This window comes from Numenius arquata, chromosome 11 (genome assembly GCF_964106895.1).
Source record: "Numenius arquata chromosome 11, bNumArq3.hap1.1, whole genome shotgun sequence".
NCBI lineage: Eukaryota > Metazoa > Chordata > Aves > Charadriiformes > Scolopacidae > Numenius > Numenius arquata.
Window position 1 is genome coordinate 25,106,297 of NC_133586.1, and position 12,434 is coordinate 25,118,730.

General features: G+C 55.9%; 1 protein-coding gene across 1 annotated transcript; it reads left to right on the forward strand.

The window, feature by feature from the left end:
* Window positions 1–4,498: 4,498 nt before the first annotated feature.
* Window positions 4,499–11,194, forward strand: STING1 (stimulator of interferon response cGAMP interactor 1). Its single transcript, XM_074156462.1, has 6 exons — window positions 4,499–4,743; window positions 5,350–5,530; window positions 6,386–6,494; window positions 6,650–6,891; window positions 8,430–8,616; window positions 11,004–11,194. Exons 1-6 carry the CDS (start codon window positions 4,499–4,501, stop codon window positions 11,192–11,194), a joined length of 1,155 nt encoding a protein of 384 aa, XP_074012563.1.
* Window positions 11,195–12,434: the final 1,240 nt, after the last annotated feature.

Sequence of the window (12,434 nt, forward strand, 5' to 3'; positions counted from 1 at the left end):
CTCTCTGGCACCACAGAAGAAGGAAGAGCCCTAATGGGTAAGGGGCACACAGCCCTCAGAGCAGCCCCATGATGGTCCGTGCTGCTGTTGGGATTTTAAGCTCATCGTTGCTGAAGGGTCAGGGCCAGGCAAAGGCTCTCCCAAGCTCGGCACATGGCTGGAAAGGCTCCCGATCTCCATGTGGACTTCATGAGGGAAGATCAGGACCCTGCACAGTCTGAAGACGAGGGGGGCAATTACCAAATCCTTTGGCCAGGACACCTCCCTGGCTCCCTGGACTGTCACCTCTTTTGTCCTTCAATGAAACTGCTTTGCTGAATGAGTGAGAGATGACGTGCTCAGGGGCTGGAGGAAGCAGCTTGCCTGCTGCTGCAAGATTTTACCCGGCACATGGATGGCTCCTCACCGCACCAGAGGGTCATCCAGTTCACGCAGCCTGGTGCAACATAGAATCACAGAATCACAGAATGCTATGGGATTGGAAGGGACCTCTGGAGATCATCTAGTCCAACCCCCCTGCCAAAGCAGGTCCACCTAGAGCAGGTTGCACAGGAACATGTCCAGGTGGGTTTGAATGTCTCCAGAGAAGGAGACTCCACCACCTCCCTGGGCAGCCTGTTCCAGGACTCTGCAACCCTCAAAGTGAAGAAGTTCCTCCTCATGTTTAGGTGGAACTTCTTATATACAAGTTTGTGCCCATTTCCTCTTGTCCTGTCACTGGGCAGCACTGAAAAAAAACGGCCCCATCCTCCTGACACCCTCCCTTTAAGTATTTATAGGCGTTGATCAGATCCCCCCTCAGTCTTCTCTTCTCCAGACTAAAAAGCCCCAAGTCCCTCAGCCTTTCCTCCTAAGAGAGATGCTCCAGGCCCCTCATCATCTTTGTAGCCCTCTGCTCTACCCTCTCCAGCAGTTCCCTGTCCTTCTGGAACTGGGGAGCCCAGAACTGGACACAGTGCTCCAGATGGGGCCTACCATGCAGCGCTCCATTTTCGCTAGGGTGGGCAGTAAAGCAAGACCTGTCAGTGTGCAGGACCTCTGAGGGTACACAGGTGGTGCAATTGCAGCTCTGAAAACACCAACTGCTGCACTTTTTTAGCCAAGGGACCAAAGCCACTTCTAACACCAGCCTGGCATCCAAGCCCTGTACCTGCAGGCATCCCCTGTGTAAAGCTGTCACTGGGCAGCCTGCCTTTTGGCTGAAGCTCTGTTGGCTTTCATGAGGCAACAGCACATGATGCAAAAAAAACCAAGGAGTGAGCGCTGCTGCAGGGCCCATCAGGGCTCTGTCACGCCTGGAGCCTGCCCTGCTCACCAGGAGCAGCCCTTCACCCAGCAGATACCAGGGAATGCACCGTGCTCCTGGCCTGGCTTTTGGTTGGGGACGTGCCACACACATCCACCACCTGCTCCCGACCACCTTCAGCCTCGCACAGCTCCTGGGTTAATCCACCTCATACATACATGAGGCACCTCATACAGGGCGACCAATGGGTCTCCAGCGGTGGGGGAGACTTCAAGCAAATTCACAGCATCTGGGTACCTGCAAGGGATCTCACCTCCTGCCACTGCAGGATTTTTATATTATTTTTTCCAGGTTATTACAAATTCTCAGGCCTCTTCTCAGGCCTGAGAAACCTCAGGGTTTCTCTCTGAAACCCTTCCCCACCTAAGCCAAGTCCTGGCTACAGCTGTCCACTCGGCCCACGGCCACTGGTATGTCATGAGAGGCTGATCCCTGCCCCAGCCCCAACCAGCGCACCAAGGCCCTCCTAGAAAGCAGCCCATGTTGTGTTATGAGCCAGCTCAGCTCTTCTGGATGATCCCAAGGGTGGAAATTGTCATGCTCTATGTTAAGGAGAACCTTGCACGTATAGATGTCAACTATGGCAACTGTGAAAGCCCTATCGAATGCCTCTGGGTCAAGATCAGAGGGGTTGTCTCCAAGGGGGGCATTACAGTAGGTATCTGCTACTGACCTCCAAACCAAGACAATAAGGCCAACAAAGCAATACTTGGGTCACTTAAGCAAGCTTCGGGTCAACAGGACCTGGTTCTTAAGGGTGACTTCAACTACCCACACATTTGTTGGAAGAAAATACACTTCCTGGAGTGCATAGAGGGCTGCTTCCTCATACAGATGTTAGATGTGCCAAACAGGAATGAGGCACCACTGGACCCACTACTAACAAACCAAGAAACCTTAAACCAGGACACCTGCTTTGTAACATCTCGGTTAGTGATAGCCTTGGCTGCAGCAATCACAGTACTTTTTGTCACCACTCACTCCAGGAAAGATGTTGAGGTGCTGGAGCGGGTCCAGAGAAGGGCAACGGAGCTGGTGAGGGGTCTGGAGAACAAGTCTTGTGAGGAGCGGCTGAGGGAGCTGGGGATGTTCAGCCTGCAGAAGAGGAGGCTGAGGGGAGACCTTCTCGCTCTCTACAACTCCCTGAAAGGAGGGTGTAGCCAGGGGGGGTCGGTCTCTTCTCCCAAGGAACAGGCGATGGGACAAGAGGAAACGGCCTCAGGTTGCACCAGGGGAGGTTTAGGATGGATATTGGGAAAAAATTCTTCACTGAAAGGGTTATCAGGCACTGGAACAGGCTGCCCAGGGAAGTGGTGGAATTGCCTACCAGCTGTCTGTAGAAGGCCCCATCAGCTTCCCCTTCCTGATCCCATGGCCTGTAGCAAACACCCACAAGCGTCTCCCATATTAACCTGCCCCTTAATTCTTACCCATAAGCTCTAAACACATTCTTCGTCCACCCCTGGGGCAGAACTCCGTTCCAGTTGCAATCTCACATAAAGACTGACTCCACCACCTCGCCTTCTGGCCTGTCTTTCCTAAAAAGCCATTCATGCCGGCATTCCAGCCACGTGAGCTCTCCCACCACATCTCTGTAACTGCAGTGAGATCACAGCCCTGTGACCACATGCAGATCTCTAGTTCTTCCTGTTTACTCCCCACTCTGTGCGCATTGGGGCGTAGGCATCTCAGAGAGGTAGTCGAGCGTGTGGGTTCCCCTGGAGCGGTGCATCCCTTTACCCAGCCAGTGTCTGCCCAGTCTGGCTACACAGAGCCCACAGGAGACCACAGTGAAAGCTTTGCCAAAGTGAAGGTTCTCCCCTTATCCACACGGACAGTTATCTCTCCTCATAAGACACTCAGGTGGGTCGATGTGATGTGCCCTCCATAAATCCCTGGCTGTTCCCTTCTCATCCTTCAGGTGCTCAGCGGCGATTGCCCAGAGGATTTGCTCCGTCACCTTCCCAGGGACAGAGGTGACATTGGGCAGGTTGTAGTTCACCAGGCCCTCTTTCTCACCCTGCTCAAAGTTGTGTGTGATGTTTGCCTCCTCCCACTCATCAGGAACCTCATGATTGCTATAAGCTTTTGAAGAGGTCAGGGAGGAGCCTTGCCCTGGCATCAGCCAGCTCCCTCAGCATCTTCAAGTGCTGCTCACACGGTCCTATTGGCTTCTGTGTGTGCCCCAAGCTGATATTCCTCTCGGTGATGCCTCACCGCTGCAGACTTTGCTGCTCTGACCAGGGACCTGGGAGATTTGAGGGCAAACCCCAGCAAAAACAACTGAGTCAAAAGCAGCCTTGAGTTCCTCAGCTGCTCAGCGTCTGCGGTCACTAGGACCTGAGAGGTTTGAGGGCCTCACTGGCCAGCACCTCCCGGAGCTGCGCGGGGTGGGGGAAGCCATGGTGAGTCACCCTCTCTGCTCAGCAGGAATGTACTTCTGTTTCGCTTCTGGAAACCCACTGCACTTAATAAATTCAATTATCTCAATAAATTCTGCTCTCCTTCCTCATTCCAGCTCAGCTCAGCCCCACTATGACCTGACAGATACGGTGGGGCTTCCCAGAGGTGTCAGCCCATGTCGAAACCTGCCACATCCGCCCAGCGCTGCCCAGGAGACCTCAGGGTCCCCCCGTGGGAGGGCTCTGGTGCTTTCTGTGAGCTGCTGGCAGCCGCGAAAACCTGCTTTCGATTTCATTTTTCTCCATGCTGGTAAGTGTGCAGCTCCACCCGTGGCACCAGAAGCCCATATGGTGCAGCGGCTCCAAGTCTCTGTGGCAGCAGCAGCCTCCAAGAAGAACCGCGGCTGCCCAGGCTGGACCACAGAGACCATTAACAGCCGTGCAGGAAACGCAGGTGGTGGCCAGTCTCGCAGCTGGTAACTGCTCCAGTGAGTGCGGCAAGAGGAACGATGGAGGAGCAGGGAGGGCTGGCATCAATTTGGGAGCAGGGTGGCCAGCCGGGCTCCACCTTGCTTAGTCCATGTGGGCACAGGGGGCAGCCCTGAAGTGGCCCGGGCAGCACGCCAGGGAACCTCCCCAGAAGCAGCTGCACCCTCGCAGCTCACAGAGGAAGGGACGGCTCTGCTGCACGCTCTGGGGTGCTCAGCCAGCGCGGGATTCTCTACTCCCCGCAGTGCTGCTGTGGGTGCTGGGGCCAATCATTGCTGCTGGTCTCCCCTCTCTGCTGCAGATGTCTCAGGAATCGTGGCGGCCAAGCAACGCCGCTGCCCTGCTCATCCCCAGGGCCCGGGGAGGGCGAGCGCGGCTTGCCACCTTCCTGCTGCTGGCCCTGTGTGCCATGGCGCTGTACCTGGCTGGGGAGCCCCTCCTGCCTGCCGCCCGCAGCCTCACCTTCCACTTCATGGCCCTGGAGATCAGGGCCCTGCTCAAGGGCATCTGCTACCTGGCTGAGGAGATCTTCCACCTCCAATCCAGGTGAGCCATCTCCCGGGCTCCTGGGACCACCCTGGGGACAAGGGCAGAGCAGTCTCTGGGGGTTGTGGGGGGATCTGCTCCTTGGCTCTACCCCCACTCTGTGCCAATGCTCTGCTGTGCCCCAGCAGCACCCACTGCTCTCCATTACCCTCCTGTCTCTTCTATTCTCTTCCTCCCTCTCCTCCTTTCCCTGTCTCCTGCCTGTCCAGATCTATGGACCTCGTGCTCTCCCCTCCATAGTCACTCACTACTGTTCCTTTTCCCTGGGGAACACATCTCAGCCCCCAGCCTCTCCTCACCACCCAGTGCAGGAGGGCAGGGGGATGTTGGAGATGGTCCTCCCTTGCTGTCCAGGGCGACATGGCATCTGCTCCCCTCTGAGACCCATGGGTGCAGCAAGAGAGCCAAGCCCCTTCCCGGCTGGGGGCACCCTGGGTGTGCTGAGCAGGGACCCATGGGGCTCCTCGGCTCCGCACTGTTCTGGGAGGCCAATGGCACTGGCAGGGAGGTGGGAGCATACCCTGGCCAGTGCTCCATGGGCTGTAGATGGGGATGGCACGCGGGTGGCCACCAGCCTGTCCCCTGTCTCCTGTCTCTCCCACTCAGGCACCATGGCAGCTTCTGGAGGGTGCTGAGTGCCTGCTTCTCCCTGCACTGGCACGGGCCCATGCTGCTCATCTGCGGCTCAGCCTACGTGGCTCTTCTCCATGGAGATGGGCAGCCACTTGGCCTCCACCTTGGCCTGGCCAGCCTGTGCGAGCTCCTCATCCTCGCTCTGGGGCTCCAGGTAAGGCACCAACACCTCTAGCCCAGCCACCTTCCCAGGGAACACTTCAGCTGTGAGCAGCCATGGGGACACATGGCCCGGCTCTGCGTGTCCCCGGCCACGTACAGCCCCACAGTGGGAGAAACACTCTGGTTAGCTCAGCTCCGAGGAGCTGATCTCCTCGGCCCCATGCTGCCACACGCGCCGGTGGGAGGGACAGGCTGCCTTTTAATGAGCATAGAGCCCCGGGGCGCTGGCAGCAGCCCTGCCGCAGCCACAGCCCCACTGACACACAAAAAACCAGGGTATTTTTAAATCTGTCAGTCAAGCTGGTGCTTGAGGGGAGAGAGGAGCCTGTGTGGTCTCCAAAGGGTTAATTAGCCAAGCTCCAGGTACCTCTGCAGCACTGTGAGGGCTCTGCTGTTCCCCAGCAGAGCTGGAAGGGGAGAGCGGTCACGAAGGTGCTTTGGGGAGGGCAGCTGTCAGGTGCCGGTAGGGACTCAACACCCATTTCCACCTAACTGAACACACCGAGCTGGCAGGGTCCACTGGTGGCCCTGGAAATCCCACCATCAGGTGCTGGGATGTCTCCTCCCACATGCTGGAAGCACTAGGACACGCAATCCCCATGGAGGGGGCAGCCAAAGATGCCCAGCTCACCCCAGCATCAGCCTCATCTGCAAGGGCTGTGTGGGTACCAAGGCTCTTGGCCCCGCGGCCTGAGGTGGTGGTGGAAGGGGGCAGCAGGGCTGCTCGCTCTCCAGATCTCTTTGGAGAAGGTGGCTGGTCTCCAGCCCCTGTAGAGAACCAAGGGCTGAAGAAGAGCCCAGGTGGCTACTTTCATCACCACCCGTCTGTCTGTCCTTCCCTCCACAGAAGCCCTCAGCGGTGGAAATATCTGAGATGTCTGAGAGGTCCAAGCAGAATGTCGCTCATGGGCTTGCCTGGTCTTATTATGTTGGGTACCTAAAAATAGTCCTGCCACGTACGTAGCTGTTTCCCTGCATTATCCTGCCTATGGATAGAAATAGCTCCTAATAACGATCCTCCCACTTTTACAGTATTAGCAGGGAAACGGAGCACGGTAGAAGGGAGCTGTACTCACACCAGGCACCTCTGCCCGATGCTCTCTTCCACCAGGGGTGAAAAAGGCGATGGAGGAATTCAGCAGAGCCAATCCCAATGTGCTGGCCTGCAGGGAGACCTGGAAGCTCCACATCTTGGTCCCTCTGAGCTGTGACATCTATGATGACCTGGAGAAAGCTGACAGCAACATCCAGTACCTGACAGACCTCAGTGAAACCACCCTGACTCGAGCTGGCACCAAAAAAAGGGTCTACAAGCACAGTCTCTACATGATCAGGGATGAAGACAAGGTAAAGGTGAAGTGGGGAGAGCAGCCGGCATACATCAGCCCAAAGGTCTTCCTGGCCTCAGATCCCAGCCCAGAAGTGGCCACAAGGGCAGGACAGTGTCCCCCCTCCTATTAGGTACTCTGAGGTTTCAGCAGGTTTCTGCAAGATGGAGAGGTCCTGTCCATGCCGGCCACCTGCACCCCTTCCTCCTGGCTGCCTCCTCCCAGGCTCAGCCCCGGCAGGGACGTTGGGCTCCACTTAACCCCTCCAGGAGTTGATTTAAGTCTGGAAAACAGCAGAAAACTGAGCAGAAAAAAACAGATATGGGGTCCAGAGCATCACTTCCCATGGGACAAATGAATATTTCCTTTTGTTGTAAAGAGGTGCTTGAGAACGTTTGTGTGAGTCATTATATAAATTTGACTCTCTCCCCCCAGTCACCTCTTCTGGGCTGACGAGACCTAAATCCCTCCATCTCACACCACATTCATCTCCATCCACATCTCCAGGCAGACGGGCCTCTGCCCCTGCACCCTTGGAGGAGGGAACCCATTGGTCCTGCTGACATGGTCGTGGACAGAGGTGTTGGCAGAGCAATGCTCCTCATCTGGGTCTCCCTAACTTGCCCTTTGATGATGGCTGAGTGCTGAGCTGCAGCTTTTAAAGCCCCTTCTGCAGGGACTCCAGAACGTCTTTCCTGGCCCTGCTCCTGGGGAAGTACAGTCAGCGCCGGGTTTTTCCTGCTATGATGCTGTGTTTCATCTGCCAGTCTCCTGCTGAGTCACTCGGCACCGAGTGAGCTCCAGCAGCTCTGCAGCCTGGACCTGTCCTGACCCACTGCGTGTTGTCAGTAAAATCTGTCCCTGCACTTGCTGCCCAGTGGCGGGTGAGCCCATGCACGGTGGCGATGCCAGCTCCCATCCTTGGCACCTGCCCTCTGAGGCTGGTAGCTCTTCCTGCTACACTGCCTTTACCCAGGGATTCTGCCCCTCTTCCTTTCAATGCACTTCATTAAACTTTCCAGTTTGGCCAGTATAAGACTTACTGGTAACCCTGCTCCTCCCTGGATTTTTTATGGCCTTAACAAATCTCTCCTTGTTTGTTTGCTCAGCCTCTTTCTAGCTGTGCATTCACCTTCCCAGCGTTTATCCTCCTCAGTTCTCCTACTCTCCATTATGATGCTCAGACCTCCCCTCCTCTAGCAGAAAAGTCACCAGGAAGGTGCGGTCAGACACGGGCAAGGGGCATCTCCACGAAGGACCAAACTTCATGGGGAAAATCACTCCCCAGACCGTGGCTTGGGGGTGCTACCAAAGCCGGTGGCTGCACCCTGGGGTCCTGTGGGAGGGAGAGAGCTTCCTGAGCCCACCACGGCATGGCTGTACCCACCTCCCTGAGAGAAGAGTCGCTCAACACAGGGCAGTGTCCCTGTCCTAGGGGTCCAGTGCAGGGCAGGCCACGGCGCTGCAGAGGGGTCTTAAGGGCTCAGCACCAGGGTCCACTGGCAGCCCTTTGCCAGGTGCTTGGTCCTCCTGCCCCCACTTCTTTTTCTTCCATCCCCGCAGCTCTGGCCCTGCGCAGTCGAGTATGCCACGCCACTGCAGTCCCTCTACGCCATGTCCCAGGATGAGTGCGCTGCCTTCAGCCGGGAGGACCGCCTGGAGCAGGCCAAGCTTTTCTACAGGACTTTGGAGGAGATCCTGAAAGACTCCAAGGAGTGTGCGGGTACCTACCGGCTCATTGCATACCAGGGTGAGTCAAGAAGGGAAGAGGGTAGGGGTGCCGAGCACTGCGGCTCTGTGCCCCCAGCCCTGGAGTGACTTCAGATCAGGGCAAAGAAGGGGAAGGAGGGAAGGATCTATGGAGCGCTTGGCTGATATCCCCACTCACATGGGTACAGGGGTCCCTGCCCTGCTGCTTCCCTACACAGATAGACTTCTTGCTGTGGGTCTCAGAGGAGTGGGGAGGATGCTGGCAGAGCTGGACCCCATTGAAGTCCCCAGAGGCACCCACAGAATCACAGAATGGTGGGGGTTGGAAGGGACCTCTGAAGATCATCTAGTCTAACCCCCTGCCAGAGCAGAGTCACCCAGAGCAGGTTAGACAGGGAAGCATCCAGGTGGGTTTGGAATCTCTCCAGAGAAGGAGACTCCAAACCCTCTCTGGGCAGCCTCTTCCAGGGCTCTGCCACCCTCACAGGAAAGAAGTTGTTCCTCACTTTCGTGATGCGGATTTCCCGCATCCCAGTTTGTGCCCATTGCCCCTTGTCCTGTCCCTGGGCACCACTGAGAAGAGTCTGGCCCCATCCTCTTGCCACCCGCCCTTTAGCTATTGCTCAGCATCAATGAGATCCCCCCTCAGTCTGCTCTTCTCCAGCTGAACAGCCCCAGGTCCCTCAGGCTTTCCCCATGTCGTGGTTTCGGCCGAATTTACCAAAACCAGACCGACAGACGGCCCTTCCCCCCCTTCTCCCCCCCAAAAGAGGAGAGAGGAGGAGAAAGAGATAAGGAGATTCAGAAGTTTAGAATGAACTAAACTACTTTAATGAAGAATTAATATTAAAATAAAAATAAAGATGAAAATAATGAAATAGATACAATATATACAAAACCGTATCAAGCTCCCAGGATGACAGTCACGTCACCGGCAGGCACTGGGGAAGTCCCAGACTGGACTCAGTCACAAATGGGAACTGGATTCCAGCTCTGGAGTCAGGAACACACGGATCGGGATCAAAGGCAGATGAACAGACAGAGTCCTCTCTGGACATCGGCCATCGCAGGAAGGGGGTTGACCCTTTGATCCCTCAGCTTTTATACTGAGCATGGGGCAGATGGGATGGAATACCCCAGTTGGTCAGGTTTGGGTCACCTGTCCTGTCCACTCCTCCCCACTGATGTGACCCCTCTATGTTTTTTCCGTTTCCGACCCTCTAAGGGGGCAAATAACGAAATTGGCTGACCTTGGTTGTTACAGCAATAAGTATAAGCAAGGGCCTCCCTGCATACCATTCCTTGGCATGGAGCACAAACATTGGGCTTATCATTCTGAGAACGAGCAGTTTTCTCCACAATATGCCGTTAATTTCAGAGAGTTAGAGGAGGCCTAGCTAGGATGTAAAGTTACAGAACAGAAAATTGGTTCGGTTTTACTTCAAACCGGGACACCCCAGCAGAGAGATGGTCCAGCCCCTCATCATCTTTGTAGCCCTTTGCTGGACTCTCTCCAGCAGTTCCCTGTCCTTCTGGAACTGGGGGGCCCAGAACTGGTCCCAGTGCTCCAGATGGGGCCTCCCCAGGGCAGAGCAGAGGGGGGAGGATGACCTCCCTCCCCCCGCTGGCCATGCTCTTTTGAACGCTTCCCAGGAGACCATTGGCCTTCTTGGCCACAAGGGCACATTGCTGCTTCTGGTCAACTTGTTGTCCACCAGGACTCCCGGGTCCCTCTCTGCAGAGCTGCTCTCCAGCAGGTCAACTCCTAATCTGTACTGGTGTACGGGATTATTCCTTCCCAGGTGCAGGATCTGAGAAAAGAAATTTTCTGCTGTGGCAGCAAGAAAGCTCCCTCAAGGATTACGTACAACCAGCAGGCGTCCAGGCGAAGGAGCAGCTTCCTTTCCTGCTGGTGTTCCTGGGAAAAATGGCTGGGGCCGTCAAGCCTTCCCCAGCATTGGGACGGGTATTGGGGTGTGCTGGCTTGGTGGCATTCCTCCTGACAGGGGACAAGCAGGAGCTGGGCTGTCCCTTCTTCCTCTTAATTTCCCTTCTCCTCACCTCTGCCAGAGCAGCAGGGCTTGAAAACAGCTTGCTGCTTCTTGCTGAAATGAATCTCATTGTTTTTCAGAGGAAATTCAGCGCTCTCCCTGACGGGGAGAAGCATTTCTATCCAATGAGGTTGTTCCCATCACAACAAGCACTGCTGGGAAACCAGCAAAATGTATTTAACTCTCCTTCCTGCATTTTGTGTTATATTTTCTTTCTTCTGGCATGCTGGAAGGGGGAAGTAAGAACCATATTTTGACTTCTCAGGAAGTTCTGCATATTTTGGGGCATCTCCCAGAGACTCTGCTCTGCTCCCTGCCCAGAGCCCTGCCTCAGCCCAGACCAGCGAAGGTGAGTTTTGTCTTTCTCCTGTTGCAGAGTTGGGTGAAGCAGAGACCCACTCCTTGTCCAGAGAGATCCTCTGGCACCTGCGGGAGCAACGTCAGGAGTACGCCATGTACGAGGAGAACCAGCCGCACAACCCATCCGTGACCCTCAGCTCAACAGAGCTCAACCTCCAGATCAGTGATGCAGACCTGCCGCAGCCTCTGCGAAGCGACGGCTTCTAAAGCACCATCGCTGCCCAGCCCCTCACCACCGCTTCGGGGCTCCGCTCCCCCTTCCCCAAGCCCCTTCCTCTCGCAGCAAGTGCTGCCTGTGGCAGCGATCCCCAACCTCCTGCAGGAACTGCCCACCAAAACCTCCTGTGCATCGTGTTTACTGGGAACAGCTGGCTCAAACCACAGTCCTGTGACATACTTCCCATTTTCTTTGTTGTATGTATCTCATATATGAATCTGTGTGTGGTTTTTTTCCATCTGCTTTGATTCATATCATATAAAGCATTTTCCTCTGGACTAGGTTGCATTATCCTGAATCTTGAGCATGATATCTGCCCTTGGACATCCTGTGGTGTTGGACAGGGCTTTGGAAATCCCAGCCACGAGTATCTAAGTGTGCACTAAGTCCAACACATCCAGCGTGGCCTGGCTAATCCGATGGCTTCTGCGGGGACAAGGACTTCCAAGGCACCCTCCGGCCTGATGGACCCATCATGCAGTCACACACGAGCATCCTCACTTTCCACACACTTGGGATGTGACGGTGGAGGAAGAGGTGGTCAGGCCTGGGGAGCTCTGACATTCAGTGGCCCCACAGTGCGGGAAACCTCCCTGACTTTGCTCCATCCAGTAATTTCATGCCGAGAGCCATCTGCAGTGCCTGCTGATGCCCTTTGTGCCCACATTCATCCCAAGCACCCTGCAGAAGTGTTTCTCCAGCCCCAAGGGATGTGCCAGACCCCCTGGAGCTGTGGGAAAGGGGCAGGGTGCAGTCCTGGGACAATCTGCATGGGGGTTTTTGGTGCAAGACATCACATGTCTGCTCAGCCCTCCATGCCTGGGGGTGAGGTACCCCCAAGATGTACAGCAAGCTGGGCCCCCCCAGCCTACTTGGGCCCCATGCAGTCAGGCAGAAGCAGGGCAGAGGACATGCGCGGCTCTGAGACACATGATTTCTTGGCTCTGCCCATCTAGATGCTCCTCCAGGATCTGCCTGGAGATGCCTAGGCTGAAAAAGTGGCTGTAGCCATGCCAGCCCCAATGACCGGGCACCCCACATAAGGCCACACTTGCCAGAGAGCCCCAGCTTGTGAGGGATGGAGCCTGCTCCCAAGGGACTGCCAGGGCCTGGCAAGCAGCTGAGAAATAGTCCCCATGGTGGGCAGCTGGGAAGACAGCAAAGTCCCAAAGGTGCCCCGCAAGACCAGGGCCAGCCATGGGGCAGGGAAACCAGCCAGTCCCTCAAGCA